This window comes from Diabrotica undecimpunctata, chromosome 7 (assembly GCF_040954645.1).
Source record: "Diabrotica undecimpunctata isolate CICGRU chromosome 7, icDiaUnde3, whole genome shotgun sequence".
NCBI classification, from domain to species: domain Eukaryota; kingdom Metazoa; phylum Arthropoda; class Insecta; order Coleoptera; family Chrysomelidae; genus Diabrotica; species Diabrotica undecimpunctata.
The window spans coordinates 33,209,279-33,233,391 of NC_092809.1; the positions used below are offsets into that span (position 1 = coordinate 33,209,279).

The 24,113-nt window shown below is 33.2% G+C and overlaps 1 protein-coding gene across 1 annotated transcript in view; it reads left to right on the forward strand.

Moving 5' to 3' along the window:
• GABA-B-R1 (gamma-aminobutyric acid type B receptor subunit 1) overlaps window positions 1-24,113 on the forward strand; it is an 881,512-nt gene that overhangs the window by 791,027 nt on the left and 66,372 nt on the right. The window contains exon 11 of the mRNA XM_072537020.1: window positions 7,804-8,043. Within this exon, the coding sequence (XP_072393121.1) occupies window positions 7,804-8,043 (240 nt within the window). The remainder of the gene's footprint in view (window positions 1-7,803; window positions 8,044-24,113) is intronic.

Consider the following 24,113-nt stretch of genomic DNA (forward strand, 5'->3'; position numbering starts at 1 on the left):
TAGGTAAACTAAAAAAATATACACATTACCCTAGAACAAAACAAATAAGGATATTATGCATAAAATTAGATTTCTTCCTCTTCTAAGCAGTGGTGGTAAGTAACATTAGTTAAACCAGTGTGCTCTTTGGAAGTGTGTTTCTAATGTTTCAATCATAGTGTTTTATCTTTGCCATAAAATTTTGGATAACCATCATCTTGGCCGCTTTCTTCCATGGCATCTTCAGGATCACTGGGTAGATCTTGTGTGGACTGCTCAGAATCTGTATTGTGGATATTGTGTTCAGAATAAACATCACTTAAGTCCTTATCAGAATCTAGTGGTTTCACATCGCTGTTTATCTCTTTATACCATTTTAGTAACTGGTTTTCCATTTTATTGTCCATATTTACCTGCAATAAACCAAAATAGCGCTTATAATAACGGATGTTCAACAATCTATAGGTATTTCACTAAAAATCTTACCTTTTATGATAATATTATAACTTTTCTTAAGTGATCTCTCTAAAAATCAACACACGCCAACACTCGCGTAGTTAGATTTTTTCTAACGCTCCGACGAACGCGATCGCTCAGGTGTTAGATTTGAACTAACAACAACTGTTGTCGGCTATAAGATAATAGGTACACCCACCATTATTTAACATAGTCTTATACGAGTCTTCATAGGAGTATTCCTGGTTGCAGAACCCAAAAGAAGCAATATTTCGAAAATTATGGCGAAATATTAAAAAATGTTAGATTTTTTCTAACGGTGCTAGTGATGGAGGGTTAAGCACAAAATGCAATTTTCATTTTACCACCACGAATTTTGTCCACAAACTTTTCTAATGCTCTTCCGAATCGAATGCAAAGAGTTGCACATCGATAAATCTTGTCGCGGAAAGTTCCTGTGCTTTCTTTCCTCGCCTAATAAATTGATAATAAAAATACACTATGTGCACATGACAATAAAAATAAAGCAAGACAGCAATGTAAAAATTATAGCAACAACAAAAAAAAATAAAGCATCAAAAAAAAATTAAATAACAAAATGTACAGTCTAGAACTGCTAGAAATAAAGTAAAAATAAAAGAAAATAGACATTGTAATGATATATGTAAACTTACAGAAGACCGACACAGATATCAGAACTCCAGGAACTAATGCGTAAATTGGAAATATACAAAGAATTCATAAGGGCCATAGAATATTTGTGTAGGGCAAATGTAAACAAAAGATTATCGAAAAGGAATTTTAATACTGAAAATAAGTTTGTATAAAAATACGCTAAGAAACAAGAAAGAAAATTGCTAAGAAACGAAATATTTATATAGATTGGGTTTTGCATAAATACCATTAAGTAGTTGATTCTACATGCACAAAAACTTAAAAGATTTACGACAACGAAGGGACAAGAAGGAAAGAAGCGTACCCTAAATGAAATTTTCCAAAAACAAAATAGCTCACAAAAAAATTTAAAGATAAAGGACAACATAATAATACAGAATTTAACTATGAAGATGTCATTGAAAAAATGCAAATAAATTTTTAATTGCTATATAAGTCAGTCATCAGTACACCTTTCTACCTTTTATATAGAGATAATAAGGGTTACTGACACTAAACAAGGAATATCTGAAGAACAACATATCTCAGAAGTAGTTAGTGATTTTAAAACAAATAAACCACTTAGAAAACATTGGGAGAGAAATATTAAAGCAATACTTGCGACAAAAAATGACAGAAAATGAAAACCCAAGATTTTAACCAGATTTTCATCTTTTAAATCATCACAATTCCTATTCTAGGGTTAGAAAATGATTCATTTAAAATCCAAATTAAAGGTATTAACGTCAACTAATGGCTCAGATTTTCAAAAGAGTAGCGTCTCTTTAACTAAAATTATAACTTAAAACCGGTGAAAAAATTTCGGAGAACCGAAGATACTAATCAGATTTTTGTTTTTTAAATCACCAAAACTCTGGTTCTAAGAATTAAATATAGCTCATATGGAGTCTTAATTAAAGGTATTGATATCAGGTATTACTCAAATAACTTTTAAAAGACTAACGCATGTCTAACTAAAAATGTAACTCAATATATGGTGAAACAACGGCAAAAAACCGGTTTTTTCAATTTTTTTCTGCTTTGTACAAGTTTTAAAATTCTAAAAAAATTCTGAAACATAGTTTTGGTCATACATCATATTTATTTTTTTTTTCGAGCATATTTCTTGTTATTTTTTTATTCTTCTTAGAGTGCCTCCCTACGAAGGTTGGCAATCATAATGGCTATTTTTATTTTTGAACTTGCTGCTCTAAACAAATCAATCGATCTGCATTGATATCAATCACGTAGATTCTTCAACCATGAGTTCTGCCTTCGACCAACAGATCTTCACTGAATCTTTCCCTGTATTATGAGTCTCAAAATTTCATATTTTGCTCCCCTCATCACGTGGCCTAGGTATTCCAGTTTTCTGGTTTCTACATTGGTGATTAGTTCTGTTTCTTTACCAACCCTCTCCAGTACTTCTTTATTTGTAATTCTATATTCTATACACTGTGTGTTAGCCAAATGGAATAAATTAGCTAATAAATAAAAGGGGGAGTATTCGAAAAAACGGTCGAATACGTCGATTAGTATTTATAGTTGCGCATTTTTTTCCATAAAAACTTTTTATACGGGGTGTATCAGATAACGGTAGCCAATACCAGCTTGCTTATTTTAAATAGAACACCCTGTACATTAATTAATTTTTAGATTCCTCAGATCATTTTAGACATTTTTGAATACAATGTCCTATCTTTGACTGTTTCGGAAATATTAAGTAAAATGTAAAAATTCACATTTAGAAAAGAAAATTATATATTTGCCGAAAGTCGCTACAACATATTCAAAAACTTCTAAATAATACAAATCTAAACAATAATATCAATGTAGGAGATGTTCAAAAATGCTCCCCACAAACGTCTTGTCAACACCCTAACCGTGAATAGAAATTTCTTCTAACGTTACTGAACATCTCAGATGAGATCGATCTAATCGCAAGCGTTACTAGTTTTCGTCAGTCAGCTAAGTCAGTGGGTTTAGTTTTGTATACAATACTTTTTACATATCCCTATAAGAAAAAATCTAATGGCGTCAAATCGGGAAATCGTGGTGGCCATTCCATCAATCCTCGCCTCCCTATCCACTGATTTGGAAGTATTTGGTTGAGGTACTGTCGGACTTGGTTTTTGTAGTAGGATGGTGCTCTATTTTGTTAAAACCATATCATATTCGCTGGAACTTGTGGGTTTCCTGAATCAGGATACAACTTGGCCAACGTTGGCACTACATTATTTTGGAGCATTGCTAAATAATTGTCGCCATTCAAATTGCCATCTATTAAAAACGGACGTACGATCTGATCTTCAATAATACCTGTCTACACGTTAACCTTCTCAGGGTATTGAGTATTGCCTTCTCTCATCCAGTGAGGATTTTCCCTGGACCAATAGCGGCGATTTTGTTGATTAGCATGACCGTGAAGAGTAAAGGTGCACTCATCAGAATACAAAACATGTTCAAATTGGATCACATTGCTGCCTAGTATTGCCATCATTTGTTCACAAAGGTACGTTCACCTGTCAAAATCATCTTCCGTCAGCTCCTGACTGTGTATAATTTTATAGGGATGCATTTTGTTTTCTTGTAATATTCGAATAACCGATGAATAGGTAATATCGAGTACTGGGGCTGCTTTTCGAATATATGTATGTGGGTGTTCTCAAACTCAAACATAACAGCCAATTTGGTATCCTCACTTATTGCATTGGCAGCTTCTTTTTTTACCTTCCTAACATGTTTCAGCTCGTGGAATTGCTTCTATATTTTACTAATTGAGATATGTGCCGCAAATCAGGAAATGCTTCGTGAAATAAACGAGCTACTTCCATTTGCGTCCGTGTCTTATCTCCATAGCCAATCATCTGTATAATTGTAATTTTGTGCATTTCTGTTAAATGAACCATTTTTCTGGCTTGCAGTTAACGAAATTCAAACGACTATAGTACTGACAACTACTTCTGTCATGGAACAATAAAGCATTGGCGTTTTAAACCAAAGTAAACAATTGTTTTTTACATATCAATAAAAAGGTATGCTTAAATAGTTTTTGCTTACTTTATCATTACCAAATGATTTATCATGGCTAAATGGGCAAGACGTATTAAGACCGTGGTAGCGACATTATGATTGCCAACCTCCGTAGGGAGACGGCACTTTAAAAAGAATAAGAAGCGACTTTCGACAAATAAATAATTTTCTTTTCTTAATGTGAATTTTTGCATTTTACTTAATATTTCCGAAACAGTCAAAGATAGGTATAGGACATTGTATTCAAAAAATGTCTAAAATGATCTGTGGAATCTAAAGATTAAAAAATATACAGGGTGTTCAATTTAAAATAAAAAGTTAGTATTGACCACCCTTATCTGATACACCCTGTATAAAAAGTTTTTATGGAAAAAAATGCGCAACTATAAATACTAATCGACGTGTTCGACCGTTTTTTCGAATACTCCCTTATTATTAGCTAATTTATTCCATTTTACTGACACACAGTGTATATTTTTTTATAGGCGTTTAAAATTTTCAAACGCTTCAAAATGCTCAAAAAATTAAGCGAGTTATGACCAAAATACGATTTTGACGTTTTATGGAATTTTGAGATTATTTGTCAATACTTTAGGCGAAAATTTGGTGAATCTTCTTCTTTTGTGATGCCGAACAATACCCCAAAATTTAAAGTCAAGTTTTCCCTAGGGCAACATTATTATCCGGCTATGCCCTTTCATTTAAAATTGATTTCGCGCGCGTAACTGATATTCAAAATCGACGGTCGCTTCAAGCGCTGTTTCTCAAGGAACCATTTTCTGACAGAAAGGTTCACCCTGCACAAAAAGTGCTAATAAACATTTTTCTTTAAAATTACATTTTTTATTTGAAACGAATTTTTTGCGGTGTAAGATTTGTAAATGCGGTGTAAATTTTTTGTATATTTTTTAGGATCCCAAAATCGACATCCTCCGCAAAATTTAGCTTGTTCGTATGATTCTTAGTAGACTTTCAGTGGCATTTTCGTCTCTGACGACTGGCATACAATCATTTATGTTGATTTGAAAGTAACGTTGCAATCTTTAATTGGAGTTTTTATAAAGTATTTTTATTTTAATAAATGATAAAATTTGTTTTTGGGAGTTAATTTTAAAACAATTGAATATTTAACATGGTAAAAATTTATATACAGGGTGAACCTTAAGTAATTGTACAAACAGAAACCGTAGATTCTGCAGTTTTAAAATATTACGATTAAAGCTAACTTGCTTTAATAAAATGTTGATATTAAGAAAGATACAGGGTGTTAAACTGAAAATTTAAAACTTTATTTTTCGCTATAACTTTTACGTTTGTAAATATTTTTGGACAAAAATTTACAGTTGGATACTTTTGAGTAGGATAAATTATAATTTTATACTAACTTTAATGTAACTAATAGAGGGCGCCACATATGCCATATATGTGGCATAAATTTGCGCTTTACTTTTTTGCTCTTTAAGTTAGCTCTATTTGTGTTAAAAAATATTAAAGATACATTATTTTTACAAAGAAAAGGTATACTTGTTAGTAATCAGTAAATTCAACCGTTTTCGAGATAAATGCATTTTAAAAGTCAGCTGCACACTAATTCTTAGTTTGATATTTGTGCGGTAAAGCACTGAATACCTGTAGATAAGCATAATTCATAGTTTATTCTTATTAAAACAACTCAAAGATGATAATGTAAGATCAAAAAATGCTTTGTTATGGATACTAAATGTCTTATTGGAGAAAAGATATTTCTTCTTCTTCTTTAGGTGCCGTGTCCGTATTCAGACGTTGGCCGTCATCATGTTTAAAATTTCCCTTTGCTATCGCTTCTATAAGTTTCTATAATGGCGTTGTATTACTTTTTTTCTACTTTAAAATGCTAAAAACCCAAAATATGTGGTTTATGCAAGATGGTACACCACCACATTCTAGAGAGAAGGCAGTTAGAACATACTTAAATACAACTTTTCTGAACGTTGGATTGGTCGTGCTAGTCATATTCATTGGCAATGTGGTGAGATATTGATATAATTAATTAATTTATAAAAAATCCGAAAAGAATACTTATTGTTCATTACGTAAATTGTTTACCCATTTTTTTTAGGGCAAATAGAAACTAGAGCACAGGTATTGAATAACACATATGTGTCCTGTTTCATAATACTTTTGCTACAAATCTAACCTGAAAGACTCAGCATTTTTACAAAAACATCATCGTTGTCCTAATAACCGATATTGTTAAAAATATAGTAAACACACATGCAATTTAGTTCAGCATAATATTAGTTCGTTAGTAAATCATAATAGTTCATTTGTTCGAGATGTAATTATAGTTACTCATAAGCTGTAACGTAATCATATAATGTCATCGATAGGTTATTCCGTGTGTATATAAGTAACCAATGAACGACATACATCACAGTTTAATACATTATTTAACTTCTGTGGCAAATATGATGTAGTTCCATAATATACCAAAGATTTGGATATGTATCCAAATTAATATATTTATCCATTATACATTATAGCCACCAAGTAGCCCCGAATTTAATCCGCTTGATTTTGGTGTATGGGGCGCATTAAAACAACGTGTCTATAAGAATCCCATAAACATTCGCAACCAACTATGGGAAGAAATAAATACTGCAGCAGTTTCTTTAGAACCAATGATGCTATTTAATATGAGACGATCTTTTATGTAATATATTGACAAATCAATTTAAGAAAACGGTGGACAGTGGACATATCGAACACTTACTTTGACAAAAAGTTATGTTATTTAGTTTAACTATTTCTTAATCTTGTTTGTAAACAAAATGTTTTGATTATGACTTTAATTTAACATAAAACGTAAAATGGTTGATGTAAAATCCTATTATTTTGTTATTTTGTCAAATCCTATTATTAAGTATTGTGCTGATATATTTATTTTATTTAATATTTCGTTAACTATTAACTTTAGTTGAAGGTATTTTATACCAAAATTCAGAAGTATTAATGTTTTTGCCTATTTTTTCTTCATTGCCTGGAGTAATTGCCTTAGATCAGAATTATGCAGCTGATTTTTAAAATGCAATTATCTCGAAAACTGTTGAGTTTTGAAGTTATTAACAGGTATACCTTTTTTTTGATAAAATAATATATCTTTAATATTTTTTATCCCAAATACAGGTAACTTAAAGAACAAAAAAGTTAAGTGCAAATTTATACCGCATATGTGGCATAAGTGGCGCCTCCTATAAGTTACATCAAAGTATACAGCAAATTATAATTTCTCATATTTAAAAATACACAGTTGTAAATTTTTATATATAAATGTTTACAAACATGAAAGTTATAGTGAAAAATAAAATTTTAATTTTGCACTTTAACACCCTGTATCTTTCTTAATATCAACATTTTATTAAAGCAATTTGGCTTAAATCGTAATATTTTAAAGTGTATAATCTATTGTTACTTTTTGTACAATTACTTAAGGACGACCCTGTATATGTACCAGTGTTTTGGAATAAAAAATTGAAAGGAGAAAACTGAATATGGTATTAAATATAATAAATATATGAGCACAAATCTAACCAATATTGTGGTATAGGTTTATACGAAAAGAACAACGTTTGTATATTACAATATATGTATATGTTAATGTGCCTTTAATTTAATTCAATTATTTTTTTATTATCTATACAGAAAAAAGTTCAACCCTGGAAACTCTACTCGATGGTATCGGGCCTGTTGATGATCGACTTTGTAGTAATGTTTCTTTGGCAACTGTTTGATCCTCTACAACGTCGCATCGAGATATTCCCGTTAGAGTCTCCCGTATCAGCTTTGGATGACGCCCAAATTAGGCCCGAGCTGGAACATTGCGAGAGCCAACAGAATAATGTTTGGTTAGCTATTATTTACGCTTATAAGGGATTAGTCCTGGTAAGTGATGTTTGTTTATCCGGTTGTAATATTTACTGTTTATTAACGTTACCCTAGCAATAGTACATATTGGATAGCAATCGATACTGTAAAAAATTTAAAAAAAAAATACTAAGGTAGGTAGGTACATTGAAAGCTGAAGACATGAAAATATTTCAATAGGGAAGAAATTACTAAGAAATATAGATTAATAGCTACCATTTACTATCTTTGTTGGGACTAAGTCACAATTTTACTTTATAATAAGTCTATTTCACGTTTGTATGTCCACTTCGGAAATTATTCCAAAATAAAAAACATTAATAAATTAAACAAATTTTACTATTGTTGCTGGGTAAAAAATTCTTCCAATAATTTAATGTTCTCTGACTCATTCATTTAGATATATATTTTTGAAGTTATACTTCTATACTTATTACTTGTTACTTGATGTCGTAATTGCACACAATTTTCTTCAAATTAGTTAGAGCACGCCATATATCCTCATAGCTTGCCCTGTCTGTATACGACTTCCTGGTCACCATATATAGCAAAGATCGAGAACCATCTTCTAATCTCAGTACTCTTCCAACTTTAGGTTGCTGGTTTGTTAACTCGTCCAAACGACCGAATTTCTTATAAAATACAGATGAGATTCCTTTAGTCATCTCAAGATCTTGGGCAACACAGTGGGCTAGAGAGACGTTATGTGGAACACTAAAAAGATCCTGCTGAACTTCTGTGGTCACGCCGAATCTAGCACCCTTTCTCTCTGCGTAATTTGACATAAATTCATTAAAGCTTGCTCGCCGGTCATCTTTGATCTCATGTTGAAGGGTTCGTGCTTCTTCTGTTTCATTTGAGCCAGCATATGGTGCAAGACGATTTATGTGAACTACTTTTGGTTTACCTTTCGGCAACTTCTTAATTCGGTATATTACATCATTTATTTTCTTTTTAATTTCATATGAACCTTCCCATTGTCTTTGCAGTTTGGGAGACAAGCCTCGACGGCGTTGTGGATTATAAAGCCAAACAAGATCACCTACTTCATAGCTTTCACTCTTGCATCGAGAATCATATTGATCTTTCATTCTGTCACTGGCTATCTGGATGTGTTGTCGGGCAAGATCATGAATGTTGTTCATTCTTAACTTCAAGCGGTCGACATAATCTTCGCTTGCAACATGTTCTTCGGAAGGTCTGCAGCCAAACTCTAGGTCGCAGGGTAAACGAACTTCACGACCTAACATCAGGCAGGTTGGAGTCTGGCCTGTAGTTTCATTCACGGCCGAGCGGTAGGCCATAAGGAATAAATGAATATGCTGGTCCCAATCTCTTTGATGTTCTGATACAACCTTGGATAGGTGTTTACCCATTGTTCGGTTCATTCTCTCGACCATTCCATCTGATTGAGGATGCAGGGGTGTCGTCCTGGTCTTATTGACACCAATCAATTTACAAACGTTTTGGAAAAGGGTTGACTCGAAGTTTCGCCCTTGATCGGAGTGGATCTCCAAGGGAACACCAAATCGGCTAAAGAATTCTTTAACAAGTACCTCTGCAACGGTAGCAGCTTCTTGATTTGGTATCGCATAGGCCTCAGTCCATTTCGTAAAATAATCCATGGCTACCAGGATATATTTATTTCCATCATTTATCTCTGGAAGTGGACCTGCAATGTCGATTGCTACTCTTTCCATAGGACTACCAACATTGTACTGTCTCATGGGTGCCCTCTTTTTACCAACTGGACCATTACTGGTTGCACACAGTTCACATTTCCGGCACCACCTTCTTACATCATCTTTACAGTTCACCCAATAGAACCGTTCTCGAACCTTTTGCAGAGTCTTCGTGATACCAAAGTGTCCACCTGATGCACCGTCATGTAACTGACGCAATACCTTTGACACTTTACTTTTAGGTACAATCAACTGAAGCTTAGTTTCTGTACCATCATCGTTCTCAAAGGTTCTATAAAGAAGATCATCTTTCAGCACTAGGCAATTCCATTGGCTCCAGTAACACTTGACTTCTGGACTACATGCACTAATGTCATGCCAAGAAGGTCTTTCTCTTCGACGCATCCAATCCAATACTCTTTTTATACATGGATCATCTGCTTGAGCGTCTTGTAGCTGTTGAGGCTGCCATTGCTCATTAATGACGGTGGTTCGTCTCACGGGGCAAAGTCGTTCTTCTAATTTAAGACAGTGATTACAATTTGCACTGCACGGCCGTCTCGAAAGGGCATCAGCATTTGAATGAACTCTGCCAACCCTGTGTTCGATCTCGTAATCATATTCTTGTAATCGTTCCAACCATCTTGCCATCTGGCCCTCTGGATTACGAAATTGTAGGAGCCATTTTAGAGCAGCGTGATCCGTGCGAAGAAGAAACTTTCTGCCATACAAGTATTTATGGAAATGCTCACAAGCCTTCACTACGCCTAGCAATTCTCTCCTGGTAACGCAATAGTTTCTTTCTGGTTTTGACAAGACTTTGCTAAAGTAAGCGATGACTTTCTCCTGCCCATCTTGGATTTGGGAAAGAACAGCTCCTATTGCACTGTTGCTTGCATCTGTGTCCAACACAAATTTTCCTGCCTGTCTAGGGTAGCTTAAAATCGGTGCGCTGATCAGAGCCATTTGTAGGTGTTCGAAAGCTCTTTGACACTCTTCGCTCCATGTATATTCTTTGCCTTCTTCTGTCAACTTTGTTAATGGCTTGGAGATGTTGGCAAATCCTTTGACAAAACGTCGGTAATATGTACATACGCCAAGAAAACTTCTAATTTCGTGTTTATCTCTTGGTACTGGCCAATCCTTAATTGCTGCAAGTTTTTCAGGATCAGCTGTTACACCATTACTTGCTACAATATGTCCCAAGTACTTCACTTCTCGTCGAAACAAGTGACATTTCTTCGGACTCAACTTCAGATTCGCTGCCCGCAATCGTTGAAAGACTTCTGTTAGATTATTGGCATGTTCATCGAAGGATCTTCCAACTACAATTACATCATCCAAATAAACCAGGCATGTTTTCCATGTTAGACCTCTTAAAACTGCATCCATTAATCTTTCAAATGTGGCCGGGGCATTACATAAACCAAAGGGCATAACTGTGAACTGCCAAAGCCCTGATCCTATCGAGAATGCGGTTTTTTCACGATCGGCTGGCTCCATGTCTACTTGCCAATATCCACTTTTCAGATCGAGTGTGGAGAACCAACGAGAACCAGAAAGTGTATCCAAAGTATCGTCTATTCTGGGCAAAGGATAACTATCTTTTTTAGTTACTGCATTGAGCTGTCGGTAGTCAATACAAAAACGTGTTGAACCATCTTTCTTCTTTACTAGGACTACTGGTGATGTCCATGGACTGTTTGATGGTTCAATTACCCCTTGTTTGTTCATATCTTTGATGATGTCTTCGGCTTCATCTCTTTTCGCAAATGGAAGTCGTCTAGGTTGTTGTCTGATTGGCTGAGCGTCTCCGGTATTAATTTTATGCTTTACTATGCTTGTTTTGCCATTATCCTTCTTATACATGGCAAAAACATCTTGAAATTCTATCAGCATAGACTTCACTTTTTTAATTCGTTTATCATCAAGATTTTGGCACGTTTTAATCATCGTCTCAACAAGCTCCTTTGGATACTTAGATTTCGACGGTTTCTCATTAGTATTTATGGAACAAATCGAAGCCACGGGAACACACTGTCCGATCAAAGTTCTTTTACTTAACTTAATAGCAGTTCCCTTTAAATTCATAACTCTTACAGGAACGACATCTCGAATTCTCACCAAAGCTTTTGCCGTTAGGAACTCGGCATTATTCACATCTTCGACCATCCTTAAACTTCCCTCTCGGCAGTAACCATCAGGTCTGGTCATCAAAATTTTCTCACTATTACCGGGTATTGTTACGTCACAAGTAGTTATTAAGCTGATAACATCTTCTTTGTCTTCATGAAACGGCAACTCTTCACCACTGATCTCGAGAATTCCATCTTTGACATTCAATACAGCCCCAACTTTCCTTAGTAAATCCATCCCCAATATGAACTCATCGGAGATCTCTGCAATTAATACTGTATGTTTCACTGTGGTCTGGCCAATGGATACTGACATATTAGCCTCGCCATATGTCTTAATTATCTCACCAGTTGCTGTTCTAAGCTTTACTGTTGCAGGCATTAATTTAAGATGGCCTCGTACTACTTCTGGCCGTGCAATAGTTCTCGTTGCACCTGTATCTACCAAAAACGATCTAAACTTATTATTGATACGACCCTCTATGTACAAGCTATGAATTCCACCTGAGGACGTAATGTTCACAGTTACTATGGGGGCTGTATTTCTCGAGGTCGGCAGTTGCCCCTTGTTGTCGACCCGTTCTAGTTTTCCGACTGTTGTATCATTTTCTTGCAATTACGGCGAATATGACCTACGTCACCGCAATTCCAACATCTGGGCTCGCGTCTCTTCGGCATCGTGTTACGAACTACTTTTCGTACCATTTCTTCCAGACGTTCATCGTTTGGTTCGTCGACTTCTTCAATGGTTCTTACTCGATGACTCCGTGAAGTTTGACTAGCTGTTTCATGTTCCAAGGCGATAGCGAGCGCTTCATCTAGAACTTTTGGTCTTGCTAGTCGTAAAGCTTTCTGTAATTCATTTTCTTTTAACCCATTGACGAAGGTATCTACAGCAATTTCTTCCAAAATGTTGTCTGGTACCTCCGGATAAGCCAACCGCACTATACGAGCAACATCTGCTTCAAACTCTTGCAAATTTTCACTTGCTCGTTGAATTCTACTTCTTAGTTGCGCCTTGTAGACTTGTTGTAGATGGGCATCTCCATAACGTTTGTCTAGTCGGGTAAACAAGGTCTGGTAACATTTTTCTTGACCCTTAGGAATCGATCTTAGGATATCTGCAGCATCACCTCGTAAAGCAGCAGTCAAGGAAACAGCTTTTTCTTGTTCTGTCCAATGATTGGCTGTCGTAATAGCTTCAAATTGTCTAAGGTATATGGACCAAGAAGACTTTCCATCAAATGGTGGCAATTTAAATCTCATATTATGTGTCGTTTCGTCTCTAGGCGATTCTTCTTTCACTACCGGATCTAAGGCTATTGTATTAACTGGTGGTAGCACTTTTGTATTAGTTATCATGCTCTCTAACTCTTTGATCTTCTCTTCTACTTTATCGAATGTTCTTGAGACTTCTTCAAATTTCTCATTGTTTTGATTACATACTTCTTTAATTATTTGAGAAGTCTCGTCGAATCGTCTAGCAACATTTTCAAATTTCTCGTCATTTTGTCTAGCTATTTCTTTAATAATTTGAGACGTTTCATCGAATATTTCATCATTCTTTCGAGAGGATTCTTCAATCATTTGAGACGTTTCATCGAATCTTTTGGAAACATTCTCGAATTTTCCATCAATTATTTTAGTTAAAACGGCTTCGTCTGCTGACTGGAACTGGAATGTCTCTGGGTCTTCTCCACTCTTGTTGAGAACAGTCTTCAGTCGTTCTTGGAGTGTCTTCTTGGACCCACTGCAGTCTTCATCGCGTTCTTCTAGCTGCTCACGCAACTGTTTTACTGAAAGTTCTACTAGCAGCATCTTTGGTCAGGCACACACGTACTTTCTAAATGTTCTTTTATATAAAGATCACTACGCGGATGTTCCCGACGAATAATACTTTTCAAAAGTTCAAAAGTCTTTTTCAAAAATCACTGCTGAATTTGTTTCTTTTTACTCACACCGTAACACCACTGTAGCGAGATTAAATAAAACGAGCGGTTCGAATTTATATACATATATTTATTTATAACTTTACAGTTCGGTAATATCTTAATAACTAAAAACTTTAATCATCGTTACTTGTATATATACTACAGTTACTAGGTTGGAGAATATTCTGGCGTTGTCCCACCTCTAATTGTCTCGTCGAAAGAACCATCGAATACGGGCGGTATTGACATGCCGATTCTTACGTTTTCTAGATTTGTCCTTCTAAGAATTATGACGTATCAGAGATGGGCTATTTCGTTACATATATATATATATATATATATATATATATATATATATATACATATATATTTAATATTATATATAGTATATATATATATATATATATATATATATATATATATATATTTATAATATTAGATATAATATAATATATATGTATTAATATTATTATTTATGTGATATGTTTTGTATTATTTATTAAATGTTCATAATTATTTTAGGCTTTTGTATTTTAAAATAATAATTACAATAAATTACTGTATGACCGAGAACTGTCAATTTTGAAATACGTTAGTGTCATGTCTAACTGGAAAATTTCTTACGTGTTTGGTTTAAACGCTGCTATATGTGAGGTCGAATCTCAATATGAATTTCCTTTTTTATTTTTGAAATATTTAAAAACCCCACGTTAGTCTTATTAAATATATGTAACATATGCAAAAATGCTAAATTTTAAAATAAAATGAAAATTTACAACATAATCCGAGTTGTTGGTTTTTTATTTTTATCTTCCATAAACATCTACCACAAACATACAATTTGTATTGTATTATAATATTGAATTATGTGGCAGTATATTGTGTTATATTTTTATATTAATAACAAAATTAACAATCAATTTTACTGCAGACTATGTGTAAAAATTTTTTTTGCATTCAACTCCTTTTATACATTATATGAAAATAAAAATATATATTTTCATTAAAATATTTATTCAATCCTTCATTTACTTACTATACTCCTGTAACGTTCCAAATTTAAAGTAGAACCATCTCTATTTTATTAAAATTTAAATAATTATAGACGTGTAAGAGCGGTTGCCTATAATATATTATAAGCAAGGTGGCGAAAATAAAATTAGTAGTTTTCAAATAGGGGTAATGTCTGGCAAATTGTGCTGAAGTTAAGGGGCAACGTCCTCTTTTTTTTTAAACTAATTTAGATAGGTCTTTCTAGAGTCATCTTGGAAGAATTGGGATCATAAAATTTAAATGTTTGAATCTCTGTATTATTCGGTGACCTCCGTGTGTCAAGTTGTCAAGTGTTCGGAAAGACGACGGAAAGGGGGGATTCTAGGTTTGACCGTGGTACTGAAAAGTTCAGGCTAGATTAAAAACGGCCTTCTCCAGCTGATTCTCCAAGGGAAGGTAAATGGTAAGAAAGGACCGGGAAGAAGACACATCGTCTAATTTGTTACGGAATACAATAGTTTTTTTAAAGATCATTTGCGGTTTGTTTTTATTCTAATATTTACAAATACTTTACAGTTTTTAGAGATTATTTGCGGTTTATTTTATTAATTAAATATTTACACATACCTATTATAATTTTGTAAACTGCGTCTAAGGGGTGGTTAAATATTTGAGATTTATTTTTTTTTATATTATTTTCTGCGCACGCACTTGTCCTCTCGTGGTGTCATATTTAGGTTAATTATTTTTTTTGGTTGGTATTGAACCGCACACCCCTTAGCGTTTGGTACTTTTGATACGTCTTACCTTTTATTTTGTACTATTAAATAGAAATAATTTATGAATTTTTGTTAGGCAAGTAGAAGCCGCATTTTTATATTATTTTTTTATTAAGCCTATGGGAAAGTTAAATATTATTGTAATGTGTATTTGTTTTCAACTATCTTGAGAATCTATTTATTAAAATTGACTAAATCCTAATCTAAGACAATTTCATTTATTTTTAATTTTTTGATTACATACCCACAATGATTGTGGGTATGTAATCAATTTTTCATTGCATCCTTGAAAGCTGTAAGGCACTGGGGCAACAGTGTCGCAAATGGTTCCTTTAGGGCAACAGGTCGCACTTCTTAGTATATAGACATTACCCTCGCAAGCGGGGCTCTGCGACAGGTTGACTGTCTTTCCCTAGCTACTCGTGGGATCAATATGGAATCTTAAAAAAAAAACAGGTAAAGTAAAAACTCAGGGCCAAAGGGCCCTAGATGTCGAAGGGCCAGAGAACTCCAAAGCCAAAATCACAGTTCCTAAAGCCGAAGGACAGGGAGCTTCTGAAGAAAATCCGAACGCCCAAAGGCCCAGAATTTCCAAAGAAATCTCCAAAGCTGATAGGCAAGGAAACAAAAAGGCTGTCAGACTAACAGCGTTGAACGACGCTGATCTCATGACAGACAAAGAAATAAGGCTGCAAAGCTATCCTGCATCTATAAAGCCAAAATCAGTAGGCTGGTGAAATAAGGCCAAGATTACTTTTAAGTCAACAGGGCTGTAATCAAGGCCAATTTTATCAAGGCGGCTGAAAGGGCAAAAAAGATGCCGTCAAATCCATAAGAGGTCATGACAAAAGTAATACAAACCCATAAGGCCGAAGGCCCAAAAAGGCTAAGGTCAGTCGGAAGCACAGTACATGAAAGCCAACGCAAGGGGAAAAGGCAAGGAACCGAAGGTGTGACTTTCAGCGAAGCTGCTGCTTCTGTTAAGGTTGTAGCAGTACTAACAGAATTCCGGGAAGTCAAAATAGATGTAGACAAGCTTAAGGCAGTCTAAATAGTCATCTTGGGTGTGTATGGCAAAATTCCGAAAGCAGGACCACAAGTTCGCTTCCTGAAAAGTACACACAGGCCGGGTTTCCTGGAACTTAACTGTGCCGGATGTCATAAGTGTGCGGTAGCTAAAGGTGATTCCAACCTTCAGGCCTTGGGAGAGTGCATCTTTCAGGGCTATAGAGGGGGAAGATACATCTAAGCTGCTCTCATACACCGTCTTTGTACAGGACGAATATTGGGAACGCCTTGAGTCCAAAAGGATCCTTAATAGACTTAGGATAAGTAACCTTGGGCTCAAAACACATCTATGGACAGTCTGAGGTAGTATACCTTCAGATAAAGGGGTGTTATGGACCTTATCTATAGATTCTGAATCTCGAGAAGAACTCTGTGAGTTGTAAATTGAACAGGCACTTGAAGCTGATACAATTATCAGATGATGACCTGTGCAGATTCTGTCACCACGAAAAAGAAACAGCAGAGCACATTCTATATTAGTGTGACAGTCTGGAAAATGTGCGGTTTTTTGCATCAGGAGAAGAAAATCCACCGGCAAATAGCTACATGAAAGGTACAGTCTCGAAGCTATGAGACGTTTTAAAAAGTGTCAGGCTAGAGAATGTTATCTAGGACTAGATGACCACAATAGATCTAAAACGGTCGCAGTGGAAAAGGCCAAAAGGCCATTTCTCTAAATCTATCTATGTACCAAGACCATTAAATGTTAGAATAGGTGAACATCAATCTTATAACAAAAATAGAAAATTTGACACTTCTCACATATTATGTAAACACACATGAGAAAATAAACATAGGATTCAATGAACAGATTAAAGTATATTCCTAATAGCAACATATGGTAAAATTAAAATAATCCAAAAACCAGCTTTAATTATGTTAAGTGAAACCAATTGCGTCGCAAATTCTTCGGTAGAATGCAGTAAGATCTGCTTACCCATAATACAAGAGGAAATCAGTAGAAAAAAAAATTAGTAATTGAATAACATATCGAGGATACATAATTTATGTTTTTGAACAACATACATATAAAATCACAGTTTGGTGTTTATTGATAGTAAATTAAATGTAAGATGAAATACTTACCATATCGAGATAGTATCATGAGAATTTTTTCCTGGATTTTTCCCTTATGATTTAGTAGGGGATCATTACCAAGAGAATTTTACTGTCAATATTGCACGTGGCTGTCTTAAGACAAATTACATGCTATGATTTTTCTGACGCGTATTTTTTAGTTAAGTTGATTACATGTACTGGAACGAACTATCTTCCAATAAAGTCGCCCCAGAAACGCAACTATATATTGACAACATACATGAGTGAAATATAAACAAAACCGGTAGTAAAAAACATATCTATGTAATACATAATGACCCCAAAACGCGAAGTAGATAAAAGTTATAAAAAAAAAGAAAAAACGATATAAACTCAAAAGAACTAAAATAATATAAAAAATTCAAATGCTAGTTAAAAATATCTTCAAAGTTACACAAAGTTAACGAAGACACACCAAGAGGAGAATATAAGAATAGTCAATAAAATAGAGAGTTAACTGATTATTGAAGGACAAATAGAAAATTGAACATGTACATGTAAAAAACAAATTTCTTGGCTGAAGAACGTTCAAAATTGAATTAAATTTTTGTAGTAGGATCCATCGTGTACAAGCCTCACTTTCAATTTTAATTAATATTGTATTTAATCTCCCGAACAAATGAAAAACGAAATAAACACGGGCACATCTTCCTTTCGAAACAATTCGAGAACAAAAAACAAATCCGGGGATCGGGAAATAACATTATATTTGAATTTAGTAATACCAGGCAAAATGGAGCGACTGTATCGGTTAACTTGGTATCTTCTATTCGAACACAAGAAATTATAACGTTTTGGGAGTCGGAACAATGGCGATAGGTGGTGCGTAATTTATGCTTACATCGAATTAGGTGCTGATTATTTGGTTGAAAGGAAATTAGCTAAATCTCAATGTATATAGTACAGTCAATTTGCTACGGTTATATTACAGTAAATACTCAATTTATTATCAGCAAGAAATAATTTTAAAGTGCAACTATAGTTTCTACGTGTTATATCAGCATTATTAATTCGCGAAGCAGCACGGTCTTTTGCCATATGAAAAGTTGGTGGTTTTGACCATATTTATAATATATGCACAATTTAATAAATGACTAAAAGACTTGTAGAGTGAATGTGTCGTATGTGTTTGTATATGATTGATATTGACACATTTGAATATCAAATATACATAAAAATATGTTTATGGGATATATTTATAGTTTGTTTTATAATATCCTACGTATTTTATACAAATATAAAACTAGTACGATAAAACTATTTTATTATTTAAGCTTTCGACCTAAATCAATGACGAGACGACTGTAAACTAATCAACTATTTACAGGTTATTGCCGGCTTAACGATAAATTCAATTAATTATCCAATTCCGATAGACGAGATATCGGAAAATGGCTGTGATCAAATTAAACCGATAGAAACGGAATCAATGCATTTACTTAAACAAACTCGGATTTAGAGATGGCCGCGTAAGTTGATCTATAAATCACTAGAACAGCGGAAGAGGAGGACCAAACCAACTTAGTCGTATTGATAGCAAATTTCGTATCTGAATCTTCAAACAATTAATATACATGACTAAAAAAAAATATCTGTATTTAAAAACAATTTTGTACAAATATTTAATTTACAGTAAATTGGTTGTTATTCGGATTAATAGACCATTGCTAAAGAACATTTTTCTAATTTTTAATGTGTATAGCTTTATTAAAAAATAGGACCATGACGTCGAAAAACAGTGTTACCATGCACTATACAGTGCAACTTACAGTGAAGTAAAAAACTTTTAGTGTAAAATGATATATATTTTAAAAATATTTTTATAGGTTTAAAAATTTCATAACGTTTTCAGTTTTATCATACCATCGGCAGTGAAAATATCGTTAGAAATTGAAACTAGTCCTTAAATAAGTTATAATACCCTTTGACTTACACATTAAACGTATTAAAAATTAAAATTAAAGCGACATAAGGTCGATGTTAAAAGATTTCACTTTAAGAGAACATACTAAACCCTACTCGAAACAAGGACTACCTACATCTGTGTCCTAGGAAAGATCTCAACCAACTTGATAACGAAGTTGGCTCTATTTGTTGGTATTATTTTGCACTAAAAAAATTTTACTTCACTATAAACATTAAAATAATCTACGGAGACGTCTACGCAAAAATAGGAAAAGAGCAACAATGTATATCATGGGTAGGGCTATCAGTCCAATTTTAGCTCTGGTTGTTTTAGATCGCAGATTAAGATTCGCAGACGACACCGCTGTTTTTGCAGACAGTCTAGAAGCATTGCAACGCTTAGTAAATAGATTACATCAAGTCAGTATCAAATATGGACTACAAATGAACGTTAAGAAAACCAAGTTCATGATTATTTCTAAGCAACATACAGTAGGAAGGCTAGATATCGAGGGAAAACAAGTAGAAAGAGTGAATAACTACAAATATCTGGGAACCTGGGTAAATGAAAACAATGACCAAGGTAGAGAAATAAGGACACGCATTGAAATTGCAAGACAAGCATTTATAAAAATGAAAACAATGTTTGTCAATCGAGACCTTCCTCTGGATCTGAGGATAAGAGCCTTAAGATGCTACGTGTTCTCGACTTTGTTGTATGGAATGGAAAGCTGGACACTAAAAGTGGAAAATATAAAGAAGTTGAAATCATTTGAGATGTGGTGCTATAGAAGGATTTTGAAAATATCATGGCCTCAACGAGTTACAAACGCAGAAGTGTTAAGACGGCTACAACAGGATTGCGAGGTCATAAAGCACATCAAAACAAGAAAGCTGGAATATTTAGGCCACATTACCAGAGGTGCGAAATATGAGATATTAAGGCTCATAATGCAAGGTAAAATCAAGGGTAAAAGATCCATAGGAAGACGAAGAATTTCCTGGCTGAGAAACCTAAGAGAGTGGTATAGTTGCAGCTCAGTAGATCTTTTTAGAGCAGCCGCCAATAAGGTAAGGATAGCTGTGATGATAGCCAACCTCCGATAGGAGAAGAAACTACAAGAAGAAGAAGTTTTAGATCATTTAATAGCAGAAGTTGTCCATACTTTGCCCTTTCAGCTACTTTTCCTATGCAAATTCGTTGGTGATATAATTTGCGCTGTCCCACAAGATCATATAGAGACAACGTTAAAGTTTTTAATTCGTTTAACAAAAACATACAATTTACTGTTGAACTGGAGGATAATAGTGTACCATTTCTAGATACCAAAGTCATCCATAAACCTAAATAAATAATTAATCATATTATGCTAGACTGGTATCAAAAGCCTACAACATTAGGAAGGTTTCGAAACTATGCTTCTAATTACACTAAAAGTCAAAAATGTAGAACCGTTAAATGCAATGAAAAATAGAATCGAACACATTAGCGACGACCAATTTGTATACCAGAACAAAAACAAATTATTCCAGTTGTTTCTAAATAACGGGTTCCTAAGGATATACTAAAACAACTAGTATTCAACACACGGTTTAATGATGGACAATTAGATCAAGATCTACAAGATCTTAAATATTTATAAAAAACTACCGCATATTCCGACTTTAACAAACCAATTTACTTCCCTGTTTAAGGACTACACAAATATAAAAATCAGCAAATACAGCAACGTTAAAGACAAAACCATATTCTCTAAAATTAAAGATTGGATACCAGTGAATGTGTAATACCAATGTCATATATCAATTACAGTGTTTAGGTTGCCAGGGATGTTATATTGGACAAACAGGATAGTGGCTGAAACAGCGGATCACACAACACAAAAGTGACTGCGACAGGAGAAATAAAACATTTAATTGTAATCTTAGTAATATATATATATATATATATATATATATATATATATATATATATATATATATATATATATATATATATAGATATATATATATATATATATATATATATATATATATATATATATATATGTATGTATATATATATATATATATTAATGTGATATCAAGAATTTTAATTTTAAAACTTTACAAAAAATATATATAAAAAATTATTTAAATTTTTGATTTATGATTTATATCACACCTTTTAGTTTTGTTATATCAGGTTTTACTCGTGCTTCAATATCTATACTTTACAGCTGATGGGTTAGGTCCAAAAAATAACGGAATAAAACAACATAATATGATATGAAAATAATGTAATAAAATAAACTGATTAAAATACCTCCAAAAAGTATTAGCATATAATGTTTATCAAACAAAATTCGTTCTACGTACGTAAACCTTCAATAATGCATGGATAATATAATATAATTACAATCTAAAATCCAGCTTATTATTCTACATAAACAAATCAAATAATATTCAGTGTCCTTCCTAATGCAATTTTGATATATCGATTGTACCAGGAAAAATTTGTATAAATTATCCAATTCTCTCCACAGCTCCGTGTCCCCTCTCAGAACAAATTTGATCTCCTTCGACTATCGACAACTTATTCACACGTTACTAATATGGTCTAATATTATTTGACCCAAAATTCTCTAATTGAATATATTATGAATGTTTCTCCTGTTGAAACGCTTCCTCTGCCTTGAGTTGTCCAATTCCTCGTTCTATGCAAAATTAACTATAAGTTCTCAGCAGCCTCCTATGTAATTTGCAATATTAAACAAGATATTGCAATTTAGTGTCTTCAATGCTCTCCTTCGAATGCACGTACCTTTCCAATGATGCCAGCCTCTTTTCCTCTCGCCAAACTTAATCTCTCGTTCCGAAATAAACAGCGATACGTAGAATACAAGTAGGAAAAGTTTACTTACAAATTTGTACCAGATCAACTATCGTCGGACAGACTTACTTCACCAACTCACAACTTATTCTTTATCAGTTATTACCCTTGGAGACCAACTCGAAAACCAACCATTCACTTTAAGAAACTGGAACTAACTAACTCTCTCATCTCCTCTATCCATTTATCCAACCTCTCATTATACACACCCACATCCACTTTCCAAATTCTCGGCCAATCAGAAATTTGCATACCACTCCCACATAAAATCAGAAATACTTACAAACTTTCCTAATTCATATTATTTCTACAAGGACACTTAATTTCTACTGGGTATTTACATATTCCTAAAAATCATTTATTTATTAACTATTTTTATTGTCTTGTTCATGGCGCAAACCCGGATTACTGAACACTTTATGGTTTATGGGGAAAAACCATCGTTAACTTCTATTCATTGTACCTGCACTATTCACTTGTTATATTTATACAAAAGATTATTTATGACTAAGATTATCTTTGGTTAATTCCAGGCAGCTCGAAGTATTTTTATTTTCTATAATCTCTGAATTATTGATTTCATCGTACATTTAATATTTTTACTCTTCAATTTTGAATACCACAACAATATATATATATATATATATATATATATATATATATATATATATATATATATATATATATATATATATATATTGTAACATTTTAAACACTTTATATTATTGTCAAAAATAACATATATCTCTACATAATTTGATTTAGGCTTTAATATCTAAGCAAAAAGGTTAATGTATTTTTAAAGTTGGCCTATGATGTGCTGGTTTGCATTTTAATGAATCCACTCTGTGAGTTTTTATTTGTTTGTAAGTATATTTTATGTATAATTTTTTTTTAATAATAATTTTAGTGCACTCCTCATGAAGCTAATAAACATTAGAGAAATATTGAATACGACGAGATAATAGAATCGTTTTATTTTTTGACCGAAAAACCTGATATCTCTCTCATCACTAGTTTTACTTACTATTAGACGGTCAAAAAGATACAGAAAATCAACTTTACACACACACACACATATATATATATATATATATATATATATATATATATATATATATATATATATATATATATATATATATATATATAAAGAGTACAACCATCAAATTTCAATAAAAAATGTAGTTTATTATGATAGTGGAGGGTTCTCGGTCAAAAGGTGGAGAATAAAAAAAGGGTACTGCTACTGCATCCTTTATTTGAAGACGTTTCGTTTATAAATCCATTATTTGGTTAGTTATTTGGAATTAGTTCGTTAAAAAATGGTTAAATGAGCATACATACATTTACATTAAGGAATATGTATTTTATACAAGATTGACGTAAAGTAAAAGCTAAATTTATGAATCATGAAAACTTTTAAAACGTTCAGTTTCTGCAGCAAGAAAACAGAACTAAGTGTGTATTTTATAAATGTAAGTTAAAAACTGTGAAAAAAACAGAGGTATAAAAAATGAGTATAAAAACAGAATACATTTTCAACATGGCGTACAAACAGAACTTTAAAAATACTGATACTGTTTGTTGATTTAGCAATAATATAATGTTAAATAAAGAAATAA